Raw genomic sequence first — 23,209 nt, forward strand, 5'->3', positions numbered from 1 at the left:
TTGTTGTTATTTGCCTTCAAGTCGATTATGACTTATGGCAACCCTATGAATCAGCGACCTCCAATAGCATCTGTTATAAACCACCTTGTTCAGATTTTGTAAGTTCAGGTCTGTGGCTTCCTTTATGGAATCAATCCATCTCTTGTTTGGCCTTCCTCTTTTTCTACTCCCTTCTGTTTTTCCCAGCATTATTGTCTTTTCTAGTGACAATAATGTCTTCTCATTATGTGTCCAAAGTACGATAACCTCAGTTTCATAATTCAGTCCAGGAGTGCCAACAGGATTTTCTGGGCCCAGTACACTGTAGGTAGATTGGGCCCCCTACATTCCTGCCCCCCCCCGCCCCCTGGCAATCTATTGGCAAGAACTGCTGCTTAGGTGCATATATCACTAATATGAATAGTTATTTTGAATCCCTGAGAACAACAACAACTGACAAAAGATATTTAAGGAATGTCCAGCTTCATAACACTGGAGACATAAATAATTCTCAGTCTAACCTACATCACAGGGTTGTTGCAAAGATGAAAGGGGAAGGGAGGACTCGGGAAGAAAAGCAAGGTGCAAATATGTCATGTCATATTCGCAAACCACTCAATGAGAGGGGAAACATGTACAAAGGCAGCCCCTCCCCAGTTGCTTTAACTGAGACATTTACAGTCCTGATATTTTAAGCTATCAAAAAAACCTTGCCCCAACACACACACGCACACACACACACATTCTAAGCACGTGCATCTTGATTTAACCAACTCTCAGATTAACCTGCCTCACAGGGTTGTTGCAAAGATAAAAGGGGGAAAGAGGAGCCAGGAAAAAGCAAGGTGCAAATACATCATGTCATATTCAGAAACCATGCAGGGAGGGGGGAAAACATGCACAAAGGCAGCCCACCCCCATTGCTTTAACTGTAACATTCCATAGGCCTTGGTATTTTATTGCAAATTATGAAAAAAACACAACTTGCCAACACACACACACACAATCACATGCACACACAGAGAGACAAAATACTCCGAGCTTGACTGAATCAACTCTCAACCAACATCACAGTGTTGTTGGAAAGACTCTATACAGAACACACTGGAGATGTAAAAACACATGCTCCTCATATAACAGTTTATTGTCAAAACCACTTGGTCATTGTAGAACTTTTTCTTTAAAAAAAATCAGTATTAGTTTCCTGCCAAATAACAGCAATCCTGCCTAATTGCTTGAAAATAGGTTTGGAGAAACAGACAGAGAGATTAACAACATAATCCTATGCTGTCTACTGAAAAGTCCCACTGATTTACAGCACAATTCTAACCTTGTCTATTCAAAAGTAAGTCCTATTGAATTCAATGGGGTTTACTCCAATGCATGTGGGATTAGCACTGCAGATTTACTCCTAGAAAAATGAGTACAGGATTAAATTCTCATGTTTGGAAAGGTTTCAAAACAGACTATGAATTAGACAAATAAACTGCCCTGTTCACAGCCCAGGAAAGTTTTAACTTGTGTGACTCCTTATATTTAGATAACCATAACACACTATAATGGCATCAGAAGCTGCATGTACTCTTTTTTATTTCTTTTAGAAAATTATTTGATAAAATGTATAATATGCTATTTGTTTTGCAAATAATTAAAAAAAACCCTGCATGTATACTTTTATTATCATCACTGAAATTGTTTACTGTGCATGCCTATCAAGATCCTACTGTTCTGTGTGTGCTTCTTTGATCTTCTTTGACCTCATGCTAGATGTGCACAGAGAGAGAAGAGTGGGTGGGCAGGCACATGTGCTGCTGCTGGAAGCTATTAAGCTTATTCAACTCATATAACGTTCACACACACACCATTAACCAATATGCAGGAAAAGGCAGCTTTTTTCAGGACTTGTAAGGGTTTCCAGCTATTGACAAATCCCTTGTCAATCACAGCTCTGACTTCACTCATTGACTAAAAGACTGAAAGACTGAGGATTGGAACAGCCAGCTAGCTCATTTCACAGAAATTGCAGAGAAGGGGCTCACATATTGGTGTATATCTTTTGATTCAGATCACTTAGAAATGTACTTTTTAAAAAATGAAAGCTAAGAGTCTGGGGCCACTGACGGACCCTTCTTTAGCCCCTTCAATAACTATACAAATTTCTCCTATTTCAGTGTTGCTAAGCTTGTGGAATAGAAAAATATTGAAGTAAATAGGTAACCAGGGCATATACTAGTCTGGTGCAATAGACAGAATGTTTGATTCGGATGTAGAGAATCCAGGTTTAAATCCTTGGTCAGTTATGGAGGTCACTGGTTAACGTTGGACAAGTCACTATTCCTCAACCTCACCTACTATACAGGGTTATAATGCAGCTGAAACGCCTCTCTTGGAGGATACAGGTGTAATAAGTATCATTTTCTATAGTGTTACAAATTCCTCTACCAGCGTTACTCAGGCAAACACTAATTGATAGACTTAAATAGGCTAGTCCAACATCCTGGCTCCCAGAGTGGCCAACCAGATGCCTGCTCACAAGCAAGCCATGCACACAATAGCCCTCTCCCGCTGTTGCTACCCAGCACCTGGTAACCAGAGTCATGGTTCTTCTGTTCCCAGAGGTATTGTACAGTCATCCAGACTAGTAGCCATGATACTTGCACACAGTACTTTGACACAATTGGTACTGGAGCCAAATGGAAGTGCCCAGGCATGGTGAGATACCAGGGAAGTGAATCCTGAAGATGAAAGGGAGGCCATCAGAAAGTCCATAATGGGATCTGAACCTGATCCTTGAGTTTCCAGCCCTGATGAGCACTGCTATGCAAGGCTTTTTCAGGGAGAGAGCTCCAGCACAAACTTGTGTCATAGTGCACTCAGATTACGGAGGACATCTGTTTGTTTTGACACTATTTTATTGCATGCAGTTTTGGAATCTACTTTACCACATATGTCTGATAATATGATGGGAAATGTGGGAACACGGATAAGCCGTTATATGCTCATTTTGCTAGCAATTCATCACGAATGCTCCAGTAATCTACATTCCACTCTGGTAAAATAATCACCTCTACCTGAGTTGAACTTTTAGGGTGGATTCAGACAACCCTTTGGGATGGGTGACACTGGTGTGAATATTTGAATGTAGTTACCAGCATTCGACCCATCACAGAGACAAAAACATGGCATGGTCATAACTTGCCATTTCCTGGCTTGCCTCAGTGATGTTGTTGAAGTGAAGGGTTGCTGAGATCTCTACATGCATTTATGATTCCAGAGCAATGTTATGATTAATAGCATATCAAACGACATTAGCCTGTGATGACTTCACCACAACAGTAACCATCTCAAGTGGTTGTCCAAATTCATTTTGTTGCTTTTAAAAAGCATGCATGCATATATTTCACTCCTTGTACAAAGAGATGTCATACTTGGGGGCGCCATAGCCAGTTGGGACTACCCAAAGTACATCTGTGAAATAGATATGTGTGGTATCATAATATGTATGTGTGAGTTTCCTACAGTATCTTACACAATAAGATTTTCTGTATGAGAAATAGGTAATGTGTAAAGTGACCCAGAATAGGTTTTTGCAACTGGCACAATAAGAAAAATGCACTATTTCTATTTAGCAATTGAAATAAGAAAGGTTTGAGATTTCAGAGCAGCAGTTGACACATTCCAAGTACCAACTCACAACTGGTGCTATGTTTACCCCAGAGACTTTTACTGAACCAATCATAGTAACTGATGATGGGAATCAGAGTCTAGGCAGAGTTACTTTGGGTGCCAAGTTCTCCCCCCCCACACACAAATTTAGAGAATCTTGAAAAATTAAAAGAAAATGCAAACAGCACATATTTCATGAAGGTAAAACTATGCTGAATCAAGCATATTGCATTTCTTGCCAAAACAATTTAATAGTCCAGTCAGTTCAGCTTCACTGAGACCATCAAAAAAGGCAGATGAAATGTCCAGGGGAAAAAACTCCTGGATATCAAGGAGGCAGGAAGGGAGGCTCATATTACTTACATGGAAGGCAAAATCATTCACCATTTTCAACATCATTTCTATTCTGTCAGATTATACACACAGACTCTGTGTGTGTGTGTGTGTGTGTGTGTGTGTGTGTGTGTGTGTGTGTGAGAGAGAGAGAGAGAGAGAGAGAGAGAGAGAGAGAGAGAGAGAGAGACCCGAGTTACTTGATGGCAAGGCTTGCACATTAAGTTAAATTAGGCACTAGAAATTACTAGAAATTATTTTAGGCTCCAAGCTTTCCTCCCTTTTCTGTTTTTTTTTTTAAAGTTGTTTCTTTATATGTGGCTTTAAATAGAATTAAAATTGCCACAAAGCTCTGCAAAGCAAAATAGTTTGTGTAATGAAAGATAATTCACCAGCACACTTCCAGAAATGTGTCAGATGGCCAAGTACCAAACAATGTAGACTCCCCTTTTGAAATTGCTCGTTGGATACTTTTATTTTTAGATAGTTTTACAATGTAGTGCTGTATTATATTAAATAACACAGGAAGTAATTGTTTCCAAGAAATACTGGGAGCAGGAGAGTGTCGGATTAGACAAGAATCATGAGCTTTTGCCAGTCTTAATGTATCCTAGAAAACAAGCACAATTTCTTTCTTTTTTTCATCCACTGGGGAAAATGTTTTATGGTGACCCTTTACTGCCCTTAGAGAAGGGAAATTGCACAAAGAGTTTTGGCTTCTCCCATGTTCAGCCTGACTAGTGGAACAGTAAAATACATTAGTTACTTTTGTCACTAGTCTGTATTCACTATTTCTAAATTTCTAAGCAAATTTCGTTTTTCGACCATATGCATACATAATGGGAGGAGAAAATAATTATGAAGGTTGTAGTAGCTTTTTGGAAGATCCTGTTCCCTCCACCACCCCAATAGTGATGTTTCTTGTCCATGTTAAGGGAGAATGGCTATGGGTCTGGACATCATAAGATCTAGCTTCCATTATGGCTTTGCTCAGCATTACATACCATTGTTGCCATCACTGCTAGTAATGACAATTCTGCAGGATTCAGATTTTGCTAAAGACTGCGTACCAGATGGCAGAATTTGATCTTCCAGCTTAATTAACGTAATTAACGTGCCTTGTTGATGATGAGTATAATCAAATCAGGGAAGAACTCCTTTGACCCACTGGCTACTAATCTGCAATTTTGTGCCACAACATTTTCCATTTCCTCGCCTCAGATTCTGGAGACTGGCCAGCCTCTAGCAGAAGAGGAATGAAGGGAATGCAATAGTCTAGGAATTTGTGGTGGAACTTGGTGAGCAATATAATGTTAAACCAGAAAAATGAAAGTTTTCAACATTGTTCTGGGGGGTGGGGAGAAAGAGCCTCATCACTTTACAGAGATTAAAAAGAGTATGTTCTTGTCCTTTGGCTTAGAATCTAAGGCCTAGTTCTTACAAATAACAGGTGTGGGAAATATATCTATCTCTGGATTGTACTATCTCAAACTATCCTGTATCCCCAAAAATCCCATTGCATGTAAAAGTAGCATGTCAGGGAGAAGGGCTGGTTAGCTAAGCCTTCTCAGTAATATATTTGTTTTCTTTGTGAAAAGAATGTGTTTGTGTGTGAACATGGACCAGGGGGAGAAATTTGATTCATTTTGCATTTAAAAGTGAATCTATAAATTCACACTTTCCAAAATAGTGACACCTGAAACACCACTGTCCCTCAAGATCTGCAATTATCTGAATTTTGTGATAAAGTTCTTCAACCAGGCAATGCTTACAAAAAATCCATAGACTAGGTAAAAATGTGTATAAAAATGAATATATTAGTAAAAAAAATACAAAATATGAGAAATTGCTTGCAAAAAGGTGTTCATTGGGATAATCAAATGCGGAAGAATTTTCATGAGGATCTTTAAAAAAACACAGATTGCTGCAGGAATGTGGAGAATGGAATTTCAGATTGGAAAAATGAGAAACCGAGAGAACCTAAATGGATGGACCCTTCCATTGCTGGCATGGAGGAGTGTTCAGTCATGTGAGCCCCTCACGCCAGCAGGTCAGAAGTAGGACACTCCACACACCAGTTTCCCACATCACCTGCACTTTATGGAACGAGTAGACACAACACTGAAGGGAAGGAGACAAAAATGGAGGGGAAAGAGGAGAGGGGTGGACAGACTTCAGGTTTGTGGGATCTACTTTGTTTGTGTTTTGTTTTTTACTAGAACTGCGTGAAAGGTAATGGCTGGGTGGGGCAACATACACTTAGAATAAAGGGACAGGGTGCCTCTGAGCAGATGCTCAGCCCAGGAATTTGTTGTCAATATTGGAACTGAACTCACAAACCCTTTCAAACAAAAAAATCCACTCTGAGTCTCTCCTCTCCAGTTTTCCCCCCATTTCATTTCAGCAATCTAATTTAGCAGCAGGCAGATTAGTGGCTGGGGTCCCCTTTAGAACTCATATAAGCCCTGTTCTAAAATAGCTCATTGGTTGCCAGTTTGTTTCAGGGCCCAATTCAAGGTGCTCACACTAGTGTTTAAAGCCCTAAATGACTTATGTCCTAAATATCTAAAAGACCACCCCTCTCTGGTGTTGAGATCAACAGAAGGAGCCCTTTTGGTAGTTCTGCCACCCTTGGAAGCTCGGGGGGTGATGGCCAGGGAGAGGGAATTCTCTGTGGCAGTCCCTATGCTGTGGAATTCCCTCCTCACCAAGGTGCATCTGACACCTTCACTGTACAGTTTTTGGTGAATGCTGAAGATGTGCCTCTTTATCCTGGCCTTTGACACTAGAAATCTGTGTTTTCAGGACCCACCCTATTCCTGTGATTGTAATTTGTTTTACATGTTTTTAATATTAAATTTTAAGCTGTTGTAACACGCCCTAGGACATGCTGATGAATGGTGGATAATAAATGTAATAACAATAATAGTAATAGGAAGAGGAGGAGGAAGAGGAAGAGTAATAATTCCTTTTCTCATTGCTATTGTTAAATGACTGGGAGTCTTGATGATCTACTGTAAATTATGATCTACCCAGTAGAGGCTGTTCCATTAGAGTGAATAGGGCACCGTCCCATCAACCTCAGGCTGCCCTCAGACAGCCCCCATTTGCCTGTCTTCTTATTTACAACCAGTCCAGAAGGTGGCTCTGCCTGTCATTGGCTCTGCCTCTGCCTACTGTTGGTCTCCCTGCCTTCTGCCCCACCAGTCCCAATGGGCACCAGCTACCACTGGATCTAGTTGATTATGACTTATGGCGACCCTATGAATCAGTGACCTCCAAGAGCATCTGTCATGAACCACCTTGTTCAGATGTTGTAAGTTCAGGTCTGTGGCTTCCTTTATGGAATCAATCCAGCTCTTATTTGGCCTTCCTCTTTTTCTACTCCCTTCTGTTTTTCCCAGCATTATTGTATTTTCTAGTGAATCATGTCTTCTCATTATATGTCCAAAGTATGATAACCTCAGTTTCACCATTTTAGCTTCTAGTGACAGTTCTGGGTTAATTTGTTCTATGACCCAATTATTTGTCTTTTCCACAGTCCATGGTATGCACAAAGCTCTCCTCCAACACCACATTTCAAATGAATTGATTTTTCTCTTATCCACTTTTTGCACTGTCCAACTTTCACATCCTAACATAGAGATTGGGAATGCCATGGTCTGTATGTGCTTTCCTCTGAGTGTGGATACATCTTAGTCTAGTCTCAGCTTTGACCATTCCACCTTGGGTGCCCCTGCTAGGAGTCTAGCCTCTTGGTCTAGACTCCTGATGGCATTGCTCTCAGATTCTTCAGCACTCTCAAACCCCTCACCACGTTAAGGTGTGCATCTTAGAGGGGGGATCTACCAGTAGATCCTGATATACTTTCTGTCCACCTCTAGGACAGAGAAGGCAAATTGTCCACAGAAGCCCTGAGCATGGAGAAAGTCTTTAAACACTTATTGTGATGATGGTAATAGATGTTGCGAAGTGTGCTGTGTGTGTTCCAATGTTATGGGGTAACTAGAGGAAAAGGCATGATGGTGTGACATAGTGGTAGAAATCCTCTACAAATAAAGTATAAGGACAGCCAAGACAGTGCATGTTTCTTCTGTCCACAAGATTTTAATTATTCAATCTCAGTTGCTTATGAGATCTGGACAACCTTTAATCCTTTAGTCATCTAAAAGGATGGTGGACCAATTTGGATGGTCCACCACCAGGGACTAATGGAATCCAATGGATTCCTGGATACCTTGTGGTTTTTCCCCAGTGGATAGAACAGGTAATACAGGCAGAACAGATAGTTAATAATAAAGGTAGAACAAGTTGAAGCCTTGCTGTACTATGGAATAGTGAGATGCATCAGACTCTTCACATGGTCACTCCTCAGCACCCTCTCTGGCATTGCAGAACATGTACTGCACTTTGATATGCCAAAGACTTTCAAGTGATGAAACAGGCTGGATGATGGTTAGAGCACAACTGGCAAAAGATATGCTGCAAAGCCTACCGTACACAAGTGAAAGTACATAATCATGTCTACAACATGGTAGTGAGGGCCAGAGCTTGGAAAAGTTACTTTTTTGAACTACAGCTCCCATCAGCCCTAGGCAACATGGCCACTGGATTAGGCTGATGGGAGCTGTAGTTCAAAAAAGTAACTTTTCCAAGCTCTGGTGAGGGCAACGAAGAAGCCCCACCTCTCTGCCTCCAAAGCATCCTCAAGTAGCCATCCAGTGGAGCTTGTTTGCATTATCTGGGGTCTGCTGATATCTGCTCCAGGCAATGACATTTCCCTTCAGACCCTTCAGAAGCTCACTGTGACTTGTATGCAAGGCACTTTGAGGATGAAGTTGCTCACACCTGTAGCAATCTTGATGCCACATCCACTGCAGTCTCCAGTGAGGTGTCCAATGTAATATCTGCTGCAACACTATGGGATCCGTTTCAGTTGCTGTAGCCTTGTGACATGGACAAGGTGCTTGTGATTATGTGGCCAGACGTGTTCTCTTGACCCTTGTCCCTCTTGGCTGATGGAAGTATGACCGAGTGGATCCATCCTTTAACACATCCTTGCAGGAAGGAGTGGTCCTGGCCATCTTGAAAGATGCTGTGATTTAACCATTCCTGAAAAAGCCCCCCCAGGACCCATTGGTTTGTGACAACTACTGCCTAGTCACAAATTCCTCTCTGGGAAAGGTGATTGAGAGGGTGGTAGAGTGACAGCTGCAAATACTCTTGGATTAAACCAATTATCTTGAACCTTTTTAGTCAGGGTTCAGGCATGGTTATTGGACTGTTTTGGCCTTGGTCACCATGATTGATGACCTTTACTGAGAGAATGATAGGGGGAGCATGACCCTGCTGTTCTTACTTGATCTCTCAGTGGCTTTTGATACCATTGACCATGCTATCCTCCTGAAGCAATTCTGTGAGATGGATATTAGGAGCACTGTTTTACAGTGGTTCTTGTCCTATCTCCAGGATCAGTTTCAGAGAATAGCATTTGGTGATTATCTCTTGGCTCCCTGGCAGTTGTGTTGTGGGTGCTACAGGATACCATCCTGTCCCCAATGCAATAAACTGACTCTGAATCCTGGCAAGACAGAAGCACCGAGTCCAGATAATTGGTCAATGGTCTGCTTTTGATGAGGTCATACTCCCCTGAAGGAGCAGGTTCACCTTCTGGGGGATACTAGAGCCCCTGTTGACCTCTGTGGCTAGGAGTGCCTTTTACCACCATTGGTTGGTAAGACAGCTACAGCTGTTTCTGGATCGAAATAGCCTGACCACTGTTGTCCATGTGATGGTAACCTCCAGATTGGATTGCTGCAATGTGCTCTATGTTGGGCTGCCCTAGAGACTGCCCTGGAAGCCGCATCTAGTGCAAAATGAGGCAGCTTGACTGTTCACTGTGGTGGAATATTGCCATCATATTAAATAAATAAATAAATAATCTTTATTTTTACCCTGCCCTTTTTCCAAAACTGGAACTCAGGGCGGCTTACAAATAAAAACTGCACATAGGTAAAAAAAACATACAAAAATATACAATTAAAATAGAATTAAACTATTCACGACATTAAAACCATGAAACATACACTTAAAATACTAAGACAATTTAAAACATTAACAATAGGAACATAAAACAATACAACAGACCTTATGAGGCCCTATCTTAAACATCTTCTAGTCCAAAAGCCTGTCAGAATAAAAAAGTCTTTGCCTGCCGACGGAAGGATAGCAAGGAAGGGGCCATTCATGCTTCCCTAGGAAGAGAGTTCCAGAACCTGGGGGCAGCCACCAAGAAGGCCCTATCTCGCATCCCCACCAATCACGCTTGCGAAGGTGTTGGGACTGAGAGAAGGGCCTCTCCTGAGGATCTCAACGCCCAGGCAGGCTCATATGGGGAGATACGGTCTGACAAATAGCCTGGACCTAGGCCGTATAGAGCTTTATAGGTCAAAACCAGCACTTTGAATTATGACCAGAAACAAACTGGCAGCCAGTGGAGCTGTCATAACAAGGGGGTTGTATGGTCCCTGTAACCAGCCCCAGTTAGCACTCTGGCTGCAGCTCTTTGTACCAGTTTAAGTTTCCAAACACTCTTCAAAGGCAGCCCCATGTAGAGCATGTTACAGTAATCTAAATGGGATGTAACTAAGAGATGCATCAACGTAGTCAAATCAGGCGTCTCCAGGAAGATATTACATCACTGCTGAAAGAATTACACTGGCAGCCAACTGACCTAGGTCCATGCTTCTGGTATTGGTGTACAAATCCCTAGACAGCTTGGAACCAGTATACCTAAAAGATCATCTCATCTCCTACATATCCAACTGATCACTGAATTCTGCAGGAGAAGGCATCCTGCAGATACTATACTGTCAGGAAGTCTGTTCTGCACAGTATCAGAGTCAGGACTTTAGGCAGTGGCACCTATCTCTCCCACTATATATAAGACAGGTGCCTTCTCTGTTGTCTTTTCAGTGCCTGCTAAATACATTCCTCTTTCAACAACCCTCTTTTAATCTTTATCCCATTTGGTATCTGCCTTGGATTTGAATTGATTTTATGTGTGTGTGTGTTTTAAACTGTTTTTATATTTGTAATTAAAAAAAAAGTTTTGATATGTGCAATTGTTTTTACTGTTTTTATATATGCAATTGTTTTATATCTGTTATTATACTGTAAATCACTTTAGCATGCCTCATAGAAAGTGAAGATGATGATGATAATAGTAATAGTATAGTAATAGTAATAATTCTCCCAGTTTTTAATGATATGTCCTCACTGTTTTTAACAGCTTCTCACAGATGCCAACAGCTTCAGGGAAATATGATGCCAATGATAACATCACCATATTCACAAGGATTCTGGATGGCCTGCTGGATGGATATGATAATAGGCTTCGTCCAGGCCTGGGAGGTAGGAGAGATATTCCTACAAGTATTTGTAGTGACAGATGCTTAAAACAGCAGGAAGTCGTGTCCCAATAAGAGAGAAAATGGGTGCAGAGAACAGTGGAAGGAAATGAGGAGATTCCCCAAAGGGGAGCCAAGAGCAGAGAGTTTCCTCTCATTGTATGTGATTTTTTTTCCATTTGCAAACCAGCGTAAAGAGTATCCCCAGTCCACGGCACTTGTAATCTGTCGTGCTATGCTCAGAACAGTCACAGAGAAATCAGGTCACTTCCACTGTGTGTACGTCAGTTTTGCAAGAAGACAGGGAAGTGCCGGGGGGGGGGAGGGAAGCTCTGATTGAAAGTAAGTGGAGATGTCTCTGCTGCAAGACTGTATGAAAGCCACCTACCATAATATTTATTTATTTAGCTAAAATGTTTACATACCACATTTTCAAAGAAGCCTGAATATAGGTGTGAAACAATAATAAAAAAACAGAATCAAACAATTAAACAACACCAACCATAACATAGCGGAGATGGACTAACAGACTGACCTGTCAAAGTTAAAGACCACTGAATGATCAAGTAAAAAAAAGGCTTTCAGCTGGTTCCTAAAGGCCATTAGGCACCAGATGATTAGGTGCAGGGAGTGAGTTCTACTGTCAAGATGCTACCACTGAGAAGGTGGCATCCCTGGTAGCCACCTACAACCTAAGTTCATGGATAAAATTCAGGGGGTCTGTGAACAGAGCTTAAAAAACAATTTGGGGGGGATCCATAGCTTCCATCACATTCTCAAAGTGGTCCATGGCTCTAAAAAGGTTAAGAACCAATGCTTTAAGATGGTTGAAGTACCCAGATACAGGTCTCAATAGTACCATGGACAGCTCCATGCAGGCCTCAGGCTGGAGACTCCTCCTGAGAAGAAGGGTGGGACATAAATATGTATAAATAAACAAGCAAACAAATAAATAAGGGAGCAAGCAAGGTCAGATGTTTCTTTAGCAGCAGCCATCTTCAGAATGAGCCTTAAATAGGAGCTACAGATCTGTCCCAATGGCTAACACACCTTTGGTGAGAGGAGCCTCTTAATTTGAAGGGACCCAACCTGCTTTAGGAATCATGGACTGTGGTTACACTAGAGCTTCTGAACTGTAGTTCTCTGAGTAAGACGAGGTACACTTCCTGTGCAAATGCTTCTGGTTGGTTATGTACATCTGGGGCTGGCCCCAAGAGTAATTCTCTCTCATACTCCACATCCCCAGCTTCAACCCCTAAAGAAGGGGAGTTTGACCCCAGCGTCTTCATATGCACTTTATCTCTGGAGTAGACTCTTCCGTTTAGTATTGGACATTTTTATATATCCATTTTTAGTTCATTACTGATCAATTATCCCTTGAATCTCAAAATCTAATATCTTGCAAATCGTTTATCTAAGTATCTTAGCACATGCACCAGGTTGTATGTTATATTGCCCTCAAACGTAGGAGCAAGAAAAAGAAAATCTCCAGGATTTCTAGAGATTTGCAGGATTTTCTTTTATCTGACAAGATTTATGGTGTAAATATCTAAATTACTAAGTCACATTTATATAGTTGGCAAAACTCCCCCTTGTCTTAACGTCCTAGGATTTATCATGAAGCTATCTTTCTATGAAGCAAGAGAGAATAAAATAAAATCCTTAAGAAAAAAATCCTGAGTGAGATTTAAACTGTGTTGAAAAATTCCATAATTACTCTATTGGAAGATCAGACCAACAGTTTTCATCAAATCCACATGAATACTAGCAAATGCAGCCACCCTGTAAAATTAGACATTGTTAAAGGTTATAATTTAATATTATCAGTCCAGCTATTTTTGAAGCCGTCTAGACATAATTCTTATCTTCGTTGTCACTTAACACTTGACACTTTCATGCCACTTAACTGATTGTTGTGGAACTGGGCTGCTAATGGGGGCACACAGCTACTTGACCTGTAAAGCTGCCCCATTTATTTCAATAGAGAGGCAACTCTGCAGTTGCATCCCACTTTGCACATTTATTGAAGCAGCCCACAACATTCAGGGGCATCACATGCTTAGAGCTCCTGAATGAGCATCCTGCGCCTAGTTATATCTGTTTAGTCCCACTGAAGTGCCAGACTTCCTCCCTTGTGTTGGTCTTGTAGGCTAGGTGATCTGTTGCTGCTGCTTCTGTAACATATAAGTGCCAAATCCTGTACTTAGCATAGAAATGTTATGGTCATTGCCCAGAAGCTGTATAGCATTAAGTGGTATGCTCAGGATATCACTGAAGCCTCACTAATGTAATAAGGTTAGGTGTTCCTAGAAGAAAATTGCCTGTTGATGGAGCAGTCACTGATTTATTGTTTACATTTCTTTGTTGTAGAAAGAATAACAGAGGTGAAAACAGACATCTTTGTCACCAGCTTTGGTCCCGTGTCAGACACTGAAATGGTAGGTTGCAACAGAAAGATTCGAAATATCTCCTGCTGCTATTGCTAGATGACCTTGGAGGATTTATCTGTTCGTATAAGCTATGACACTTACATGATTGTCTCCATTTTACACCAGGAATATACTATTGATGTTTTCTTCCGACAAAGCTGGAAAGACGAAAGGCTTCGATTTAAAGGCCCAATGCAACGACTCCCTCTGAACAATCTCCTTGCCAGTAAGATCTGGACTCCGGACACTTTTTTCCATAATGGTAAAAAATCTATTGCCCACAACATGACCACTCCTAACAAGCTTCTGCGCCTTGAGGATGACGGGACCCTTCTCTATACAATGAGGTGAGGGTGTTGCTTGGGGATTTCTTTTCATTCACATTCTGCGATAGGTCCCCACTTGTACTGCCCTGCATTCTTCACAGAAGAGTCAAGGGAAAAGTCTCTTCCACATGTTGATAAAAACATCAAAAGAAAGAGGAAGGCATAACCATGCTACACAGCTAGCAATTAACATACAGCTTCTGCACAATGCTGATCTTTTTAAAAAAATTCTGAAGAGCAGATGATGCAGACTTTTCTTTTCTTTTCCAGACAGATTGGCACTTTCCATTGTAAGCTTTTATAGCTGATCTGCTGATTTTGATCTAAGCCAGAAAGTTGAATCTGTCACTGGTTTGGTACTTATGAAACAATCAAAGGCTAGGATTTTATTTTCTTTTTCTCGTCTTTTTTGTAATCCTAATTTAATTAAGGAAAGCACACTACTAAACCTGCAACTAGTGGAGGAGAGAGGCATCATTTGAGCAGATGCCCTTTTCAGATTGAGCTAACACTTTGTTTTAGTCTTTGTGAATTAAATCAAAATCAGAAGCTTTCAAAGCTCTGGTTCTCTTCTGAGGTAGTGTGATGTTCCTATATATTAGTGTATATATGGTAAGTGCTGGTTGTTTAGAGTATACATGGTAAGTAGTGAAAGAGGAGGGGGAGTGAATGGGCAATAGAATGCTTGATGATTGGCTGAATGTTTAAAATGGCTGACAGTATAAATGAAAGGATAACAGGTAAATCTGGGTGAATGTGAGGTGGTGAATTGTGGAATCTGGGGGGAGAAGAGAAAGAGTGGATTGCTTGGTGGGGTTGGAGAGAGTTGTTTGCCAGGAGAGAGTGAAGAAGGAGGGGGGTGGAGTTCAGATTAGTATTGAGTAAAACCATATGCTTATGTGCCTTAAGAAGAAATCTTGTTACTCTTGTTAGCTTTGTTATCTGTAATAAATACTTAATTTGGTTTACCAAAGGCCTGATCCTTGGCTGGGGTTTCACAGACCAGAAGGGAGGGTAAGGTAATGACCAAGGCTGAAGGGGAACTGTAACAAATGGTGACAGCGGTGAAGAGAATAACAATACCAGTATTCAGAGTCTCTGGGAATACTAGTATTGGGACGTTACTGGTGGTTGCCTAGCAGGGGGATCTGTTGAGATCTGTGCTAGAGCGAGGATAGGTAAACCATAAGAGAGTGTGGTCCGGACTGGTGGAGTCCCTGGTGGTGCCTAGAGACAGGCAGTAACCACGAGCAGGTAGGAACCTGACAGGGAGAGCCAGGGAAGGACGCATCACATGTGGTGGCAGTAGCGGTGGGATACGAACAACAGAGAATCCAGATACGAATACTAGAGAATCCAGAACAGTGGTGTGGCAAACAGAAATAACAAAACAAGATTTCTTGTGAGAGTGACTGGCAAAGAGTGTGTGGCAAAGAGCGAGTGAACTCAAACACCATGGCTGAATACATAAAAATGAAAAGAGAGGAGCTGGTGGAGAAGTGCATAACATTCAATTTACCTCACGAGGGTAAAGGGGTAGATGAATTGAGGGTAGCACTTATAGGATTTGCTACTGCCCAGCAAAAACAACCTGTCAGGGAAGAGACCCCAGAAGGATATTTAAGCAATCCCGCTTATATAGAGTACTTGAGAGAGAAGTTAAGATGGGAGGCTGAGGAAAAAGACAAGCAGAGGGAGTTGGAAGCTGAGAGATTGAGGATGGAAGCTGAGAGATTGAGGATGGAAGGTGCAGAGAAGGAAAAACAGAGGGAGTTGGAAATTGAGAGAATGAGATTGGGGTTTGAGGAGAGGGAGAAGCAACGAGCATTGGATGCTGAATTACAAGTAGAAAAGTTAAAATTTGATAGAGAGAAATTTCACTCTGAGGAGACAAGGAAAGACAGAGATGGAGCAAAAATAAAAATTACTCCAAAGGACTTTGCTGTCTATGAGCCTGGTCAAGATCCTCAAATTTACCTCAGCACCTTTGAAAAAGCAGCTCAGTTGTGGGGGCTACCTGAAGATAAATACATGCAGTATTTATCAAACCTGATTAAAGGGGAATTGGCTGAGGTATACCAATATTTCCCCTCAGACAGTCCCGTCACCTATGCTGAATTCAAAGAAGCAGTGTTTAAAAGATTCAGACTGGGGCCTGATCATTTTAGAAAGCTTTTCAGAAACTGCCAGATACAGACAGGGAGGTCTTTTGTGGAACTGGGAGCAAAGTTGATGGATATATTTGGAAAGTGGATGAGTAGTGCCAAAGCTCAGTCAGTGGAAGAGGTGAAAAGCCTCATGATACTGGATCAATTATACCATCAGTTACCACCAGAAATAAGGCTCCTGGTCAAAGACCGTTCCCCTACATCTGTGCAGGAGGCCGCAGAGATGGCGGATCACTTCGCCTCCAATAGAACTGGCTGGGTGGGGAAAACATCAAGAGAGTTTAAACCCAGACCATATAGTGCTGGCAGAAGGGATGTGGTACTACAGCGAGTGAGTCCTCCATTAAAATCTGAAGGGCACAGGACACCCCAGAGTGGATCTGTGTACCCTAAAAGTGAGGAGAAATTATGCTACAAATGTGGTAGACCGGGGCACCTACGTTTTCAATGTGAGGTTGCCAACCCCATTAGTAATCCTGCTCAGACAAGGGCAGTGAAAACAGAGCCCAAGGCTTTAGAAGCAGCGAAAAAGGTTCAGTTTTGCCAGATAAACTGGACAGAAGTAACAGACCTTGATTCAAGTCTGAGAGAGGAAGTGAGTATACAAGGGGCAACTTATTGGGCATTGCTTGACACTGGTGCCGCTCAGACGTTACTGAGGCCAGATTTAATAAAATCTGAAGAAATATTACCTCAGGAAACAGTGACTATCCAAGGAGTGAGGGGTCAACCAGAGAGTTTGCCTGTGGCCCTAGTGAAAATGGAATGGACAGGCCGAAAGGGCCAATATAAAGTTGGTATTAATGCCCAGCAACAAGAACCAGTAATACTGGGAAGAGATGTTATGGGGGCACAGGGGAAAATATATGTAGTGACCAGACAGCAAATTGGCAGAGAAAAAGAAGCCATATTAAGGGGGGCTGAAACAAACAGGGTGGAATCTGTTAACCAGCCTCAGGTCACCGTAGCAACCACTAGCAGACCTGCTGAAGAAGACAAACTGTATCAAGTGGTCTCTGGGGAAGAAGCAGATCAATTCAGGGAAGAGCTGCATAAAGATATAAGTCTGAAGCAGATAAAGGAACAAGCGCTGACCCAACAGATTCCTTTCACTGACAAACTGAGGAATCAAGTTGTGTGTGAGAATGGGATTTTATATAGACTGTGGATGCCTGCTGAGAGAAAGGATGAATGTGAACCAGTGAAGCAATTGATAGTACCTAGCAAATACAGAACCAGATTGCTAGAGGTAGCCCACGATGTCCCATGTGCAGGACATCTGGGAATAAAAAAGACCAAGAGGAGATTGGCTGCACATTATTATTGGCCAAATATCTCCAAGGATGTAAAACAACATTGTCTATCATCTTGTGGTATATGCCAAAAGGTGGGAAAGAGTGGAGTAAAGACCAAGGCACCCTTAAAGCCCCTTCCTATAATTGGACAACCCTTTTATAGAGTGGGAATAGATTTGGTGGGCCCTTTTTCCAAACCCACAAGGCATGGCAAGAAATATCTAGTGGTGGTGGTGGATTTTGCCACCAGGTACCCAGACGCAGAAGCACTGAGATCTGTAGAAGCCCCTGTAGTGGCAGAGGCTTTATTAAAAATCTTTATGAGGCTGGGTTTCCCTCATGAAGTGCTGACAGATCAAGGCAGTGTATTCATGGGAGAAGTGATGCAATGTATGTGGAAATGTTGTGGTCTAAAACATCTAAAGACCACTACTTACCATCCCGCCACTAATGGGCTAACTGAGAGATTCAATGGAGTTTTGAAGGGCATGATAAGAAGCTATGTTCAAGATCACCCACAAGACTGGGATGAACGTTTGGGATGCTTCTTATTTGCATACAGAGAAGTCCCTCAGGAGTCAACAGGCTTCTCACCCTTTGAACTAATGTTTACTAGAAAAGTGAGGGGACCTTTGGAACTGCTAAAAAATTCATGGGAAGGAACTCTGGGAGAGTACAAAACTTCTGTAGTAGATTTTGTATTGGAATTCTGCAATAAATTAACATCAATGATGGAAGTAGTGAAAGAGAATTTGAGTCATGCACAGGAGAAGCAAAGTTACTGGTATGACAGAACAGCCAGAGAACGTGTGTATGATGTGGGAGATATGGTTATGGCGTTCATACCCAGGAAACATGACAAATTACAGGCTAACTGGGAAGGACCATATACCATCAGAGAAAGGCTTGACCCAGTGACATATGTAATCACCACAGACCAATTAAACAAAAGCAAAGTGGTTCATGTAAATATGTTAAAGCCTTACCATACCAGGGATGCAAAGGTGTTGCAAGTTACCTTATTCCCTGAGGGAAGTGGGCCTGAACTTCCAGATTTGGTACAGGAAAGCAAAGACAAAGGAGGGGTAGATCAAGTGGAATGGTCAGAGGAGGTGAAGGAGGAAGTAAAAGAGGAGATTCTGAGAGTTTTGAAAACCTATAGGAATCTCTTTAGCAACAAACCTGGCCGAACCAGTATAGTTATACATTCCATTGATACTGGAGATCATGCCCCAATCAGATCTGTTCCGTACCGTGCGAATGGGAAAGTTTTGAATGAGATCAAAAAGGAGGTGGAAGAGATGCTGGAATTAGGAGTGATCAGGGAATCCATCAGTCCCTGGGCCTCAAGTATTGTCCTGGTTCCGAAAAAAGATGGGACGACAAGGTTTTGCATTGATTATCGGCTAATCAATAAAATTACTGTCCCAGATGCGTATCCTATGCCTAGGGTAGACGCTATGTTAGAGTTATTGGGGGCAGCAACCATTATCTCTACACTAGATCTCTGTAAAGGATTTTGGCAAATGGAACTAGACGAGCAATCCAGAGCCAAAACTGCCTTCAGTACACCAGATGGGTTATATGAGTTTGTGACCTTACCCATGGGACTAAGGAACTCACCAAGTTCATTTCAGAGGCTAATCAATACTGTGTTGCGAGGCATGTCAGATTTTAAAGTGGCCTATATCGATGACGTGGCCATTTTTAGCAAGTCGGAGCCTGAGCATGTCCAACACCTGACAACAGTATTGGAGGCCTTAAGAAAAGCAGGCCTCACAATAAAAGCTAAGAAATGCCAGTTTGGACTAAAGGAAGTAATCTATTTAGGACATAAGGTGGGGAGTGGGAAAATCACCCCCTTATGGAGCAAGGTGGAGGCAATACAAGCGTGGCCGATCCCCTTAACCAAAAAACAAGTAAGGGCATTTCTGGGTGTGGCTGGATTTTATAGGAAGTTTGTGAGAAATTTTGGGGAAATAGCAACCCCCTTGCATGAATTAACAAAGAAGAAGTGTTCTGAGCGTGTGGTATGGACGGATGAATGTCAGAAGGCTTTTGATCTACTGAAGCAAGCCTTGTGCCAAGGACCCATATTAATAGCACCAGACTATGAGAAACCATTCATCGTGGCTACAGATGCGTCGGACCTCGCACTGGGAGTCGTCTTGCTGCAGGAGAGAGAAGGCACCAGACATCCAGTGGCGTACCTGAGTCGCAAGCTGACGCCGAGGGAGAAAAACTATTCGTCGGTCCAGAAGGAGTGCCTAGCGGTCGTGTGGGGACTGAACAAGTTGCGCCCATACGTGTGGGGACGAAGATTCACAGTGACTACGGATCATCGGGCCTTGTTATGGTTGCAGACTATGAAAAACTATGCAGACTATGCTGCAGAGGTGGTCCTGGGCCCTACAGGACTATCAAGTGGACTTCCAGTTCATCAAAGGCAAGGACAATGTACTGGCCGATGAACTTTCCAGGCAAGTGGCTGGGACTGCAGTGACGTGACCAGACAGAGGAACAAAGAAAGACATTTTCCCCATAGAGACTTTTATTTGTTAACGCGACGTATAAATCCTGGAACAGGAATAATACTCTGCCATTGTTTAAGGGGGGGGGAAATGTGATGTTCCTATATATTAGTGTATATATGGTAAGTGCTGGTTGTTTAGAGTATACATGGTAAGTAGTGAAAGAGGAGGGGGAGTGAATGGGCAATAGAATGCTTGATGATTGGCTGAATGTTTAAAATGGCTGACAGTATAAATTAAAGGATGACAGGTAAATCTGGGTGAATGTGAGGTGGTGAATTGTGGAATCTGGGGGGAGAAGAGAAAGAGTGGATTGCTTGGTGGGGTTTGAGAGAGTTGTTTGCCAGGAGAGAGTGAAGAAGGAGGGGGGTGGAGTTCAGATTAGTATTGAGTAAAACCATATGCTTATGTGCCTTAAGAAGAAATCTTGTTAATCTTGTTAGCTTTGTTATCTGTAATAAATACTTAATTTGGTTTACCAAAGGCCTGATCCTTGGCTGGGGTTTCACAGACCAGAAGGGAGGGTAAGGTAATGACCAAGGCTGAAGGGGAACTGTAACAAATGGTGGCAGCGGTGAAGAGAATAACAATACCAGTATTCAGAGTCTCTGGGAATACTAGTATTGGGACGTTACTGGTGGTTGCCTAGCAGGGGGATCTGTTGAGATCTGTGCTAGAGCGGGGATAGGTAAACTATAAGAGAGTGTGGTCCGGACTGGTGGAGTCCCTGGTGGTGCCTAGAGACAGGCAGTAACCACGAGCAGGTAGGAACCTGACAGGGAGAGCCAGGGAAGGACGCATCACAGTAGCTATATTGGAAAGACTTACTGTTGCCGTGACATTTGTTTCAGCAGTGGGGTGGAGTATAAGCCCCTCTATGGCTTGTTTATTATTATTTTATTCTCATTGCAAATAAATGTTGTGAAATAATTTAAAAGGAGCAAATATCACATCAGAAGTGTGATTGCATGGGCAAAACTCCAAAGGAAAATGACAGAAATGCATATCGCATACAACCGTTTGCAAAAGCTGATTAATGACTAACAATGGTGGCAAACATTGAACTGAATGAACTTGTAATAGAGAACTTACTATGAGTTCATCTCTTCTCTCCTGAATTCATTAGGAACTAAGCCCAAACTCAAATGAAGATTGGTCCTGGCTCATAATGAGTTTGCCAACACCAACACAGTTCCACTAATGCAGACATCCCTTTCCCTTTTTGCAAAACTTAGCTGGCAGTGGCTGCAGCAACAAAATGAATTCATGCCAGGTTTCCATTCCTACCTGAGACTTTTCTCATTGCTAGTAATGACAAGGTAAGAGCTGGTGTAGTGCAGTGGCTAAGAGACTGAGCAATGGGTCAGGAAGTCCCAGTTCACATCTTGCCTTTGCAGTGAACTTCTTAGGTGGCTCTAACCAAGCCTTTCTCTCTCTCTTCCCTCATCTGACAACTCACAACTCAGGTCCAGATTACCTGAATCACCCCCTCCCCCTGTATAGGAGGCTTAGGTCATCTGAAGAAATTCTGCTTGTGGCACTGCATCCTACAGAATATCAGGGTGGTGACCTGAAAATGGGCATTTTCTGCTATTGCCCCTATATTATGGAATGCCCTTCTCTCTGCTATACATGAAACAGCAGCAATCTTTCTTGTCCTCCCAGCCTCCTGAGTGTGATCCTCGTGATCCCTTGCCCTCACTGAGGCAGCAGACAAGACTGCTCCTGGTGCATTGGGATGCTGGTACCTTAGCACCAGTAACCCTGCATCACTTTGGGCTCACCATATTTGATCAGGCCAACTGACCTGTGGAGCCACTCGGGAGTCCTCAGCAGCCCAACTCCTTTGTTAAAAGAATACAGAGATGCAAAAGACCCGTGATCTATTGTATTGCTTTAAAAAAGAAAGGCAGGAAAAGCAGTTCAAAGCTAAGTTCATGTGAATCCTTTGGTGACCTTGTTCCCATTCACGTTTCTTACTCCATACTGTTCTTTTTCCTGTGGATTATGCTTCCAGTGGATTAATGGTAACCAATGAAGTTGAACATTAGAGAGGTATAAACTGACAAGAGCATGGCAGGAGGTAGAGGTGATAATACGGGAGCTTCAAGGCAATCGTAGCATTAAAAGTTTCCGCTTTGGTATCCTTGACAGCAGCTTTTGAATTCCCCAAGCTTTGTTTAATGCATAGGAATAACATCTAAATTCATATATAAATATCTTCAGAACTTGGCGAGGAGTGCCCATGAAGCAAAGTGTGGTCAGTTTTGCTTTCACACTCAGAGCCACGTTGTGTGATAAGAACGTAAGAAGAGCCTGGCTGGATCAGGCCAAAGGCCTATCTGGTCTGGCATCCTCATGCCTTTGGGAAGCCCATAAAGCAGGACCCAAGTGCAACAGTGTTCTCCCCAGTGGTAATTCCCAGCAACTGGTATTCAGAGCCATCCTGCCTCTGACAGTGGAGGTAGAACATAGCTGTCATGGCTAGAAGCCATTGATAGCCTTATTCGCCATGAATGTAAGGACATAAGCACACGATCAGCAGCCCTGTGTGAGATAGCTGTTGCCGGATAGTTATTTGTGATTTGAATGGTTGTAATATTGTACGCCACCTTAGTGTAGCCCTGAAAGGCAGCCCCCTCTAAAGAGAAAAAATAGAACTGCTGCAGCCGTGAAGTTTAATGTGCCTTGTTATGGCCTGGCTCTTTACCATCAGCAAATTACTGTAGCCCATGGGTCTGTCTGAGATCCTTCAGTGCACAGCACAGAGTAAGCAACTTGCAGCTACAGCAGCAAGATAAAAAGGAGCCCCCACTAAAAACAAAAACAAAAAACAAGGTGCCTCCAACTTAAAAGCAGGACTGAAAGGAGAAATATGTGTCTGGCCAGAAGGCAATCATTTCTGTGCATGTGCAACCAAACCACAGAGTGCAGACCTAGAGTGGTGTTCTAAAGGGTTATTCTGTCCATTGCATTCTGTGTCTGGTCTATGCTACTGATCATTCCTCCTCTCCCCCCCTTAAGCAGTGTCTGTAGGATGACCTTCCTTTTCAGCATCCTGCTTCTGCTGTTG

General features: G+C 42.4%; 1 protein-coding gene across 2 annotated transcripts in view; it reads left to right on the forward strand.

The window, feature by feature from the left end:
• The window catches only part of GABRA5 (gamma-aminobutyric acid type A receptor subunit alpha5), a 99,594-nt gene that overhangs the window by 14,738 nt on the left and 61,647 nt on the right, over positions 1 to 23,209 (forward strand). For both annotated transcript variants that reach the window (XM_061626946.1, XM_061626945.1), the window contains exons 2-4: positions 11,270 to 11,391; positions 13,758 to 13,825; positions 13,943 to 14,163. In XM_061626946.1, the coding sequence (XP_061482930.1) occupies positions 11,270 to 11,391; positions 13,758 to 13,825; positions 13,943 to 14,163 (411 nt within the window). The remainder of the gene's footprint in view (positions 1 to 11,269; positions 11,392 to 13,757; positions 13,826 to 13,942; positions 14,164 to 23,209) is intronic.

Source organism: Rhineura floridana, chromosome 5, assembly GCF_030035675.1.
Source record: "Rhineura floridana isolate rRhiFlo1 chromosome 5, rRhiFlo1.hap2, whole genome shotgun sequence".
Lineage (NCBI taxonomy): Eukaryota > Metazoa > Chordata > Lepidosauria > Squamata > Rhineuridae > Rhineura > Rhineura floridana.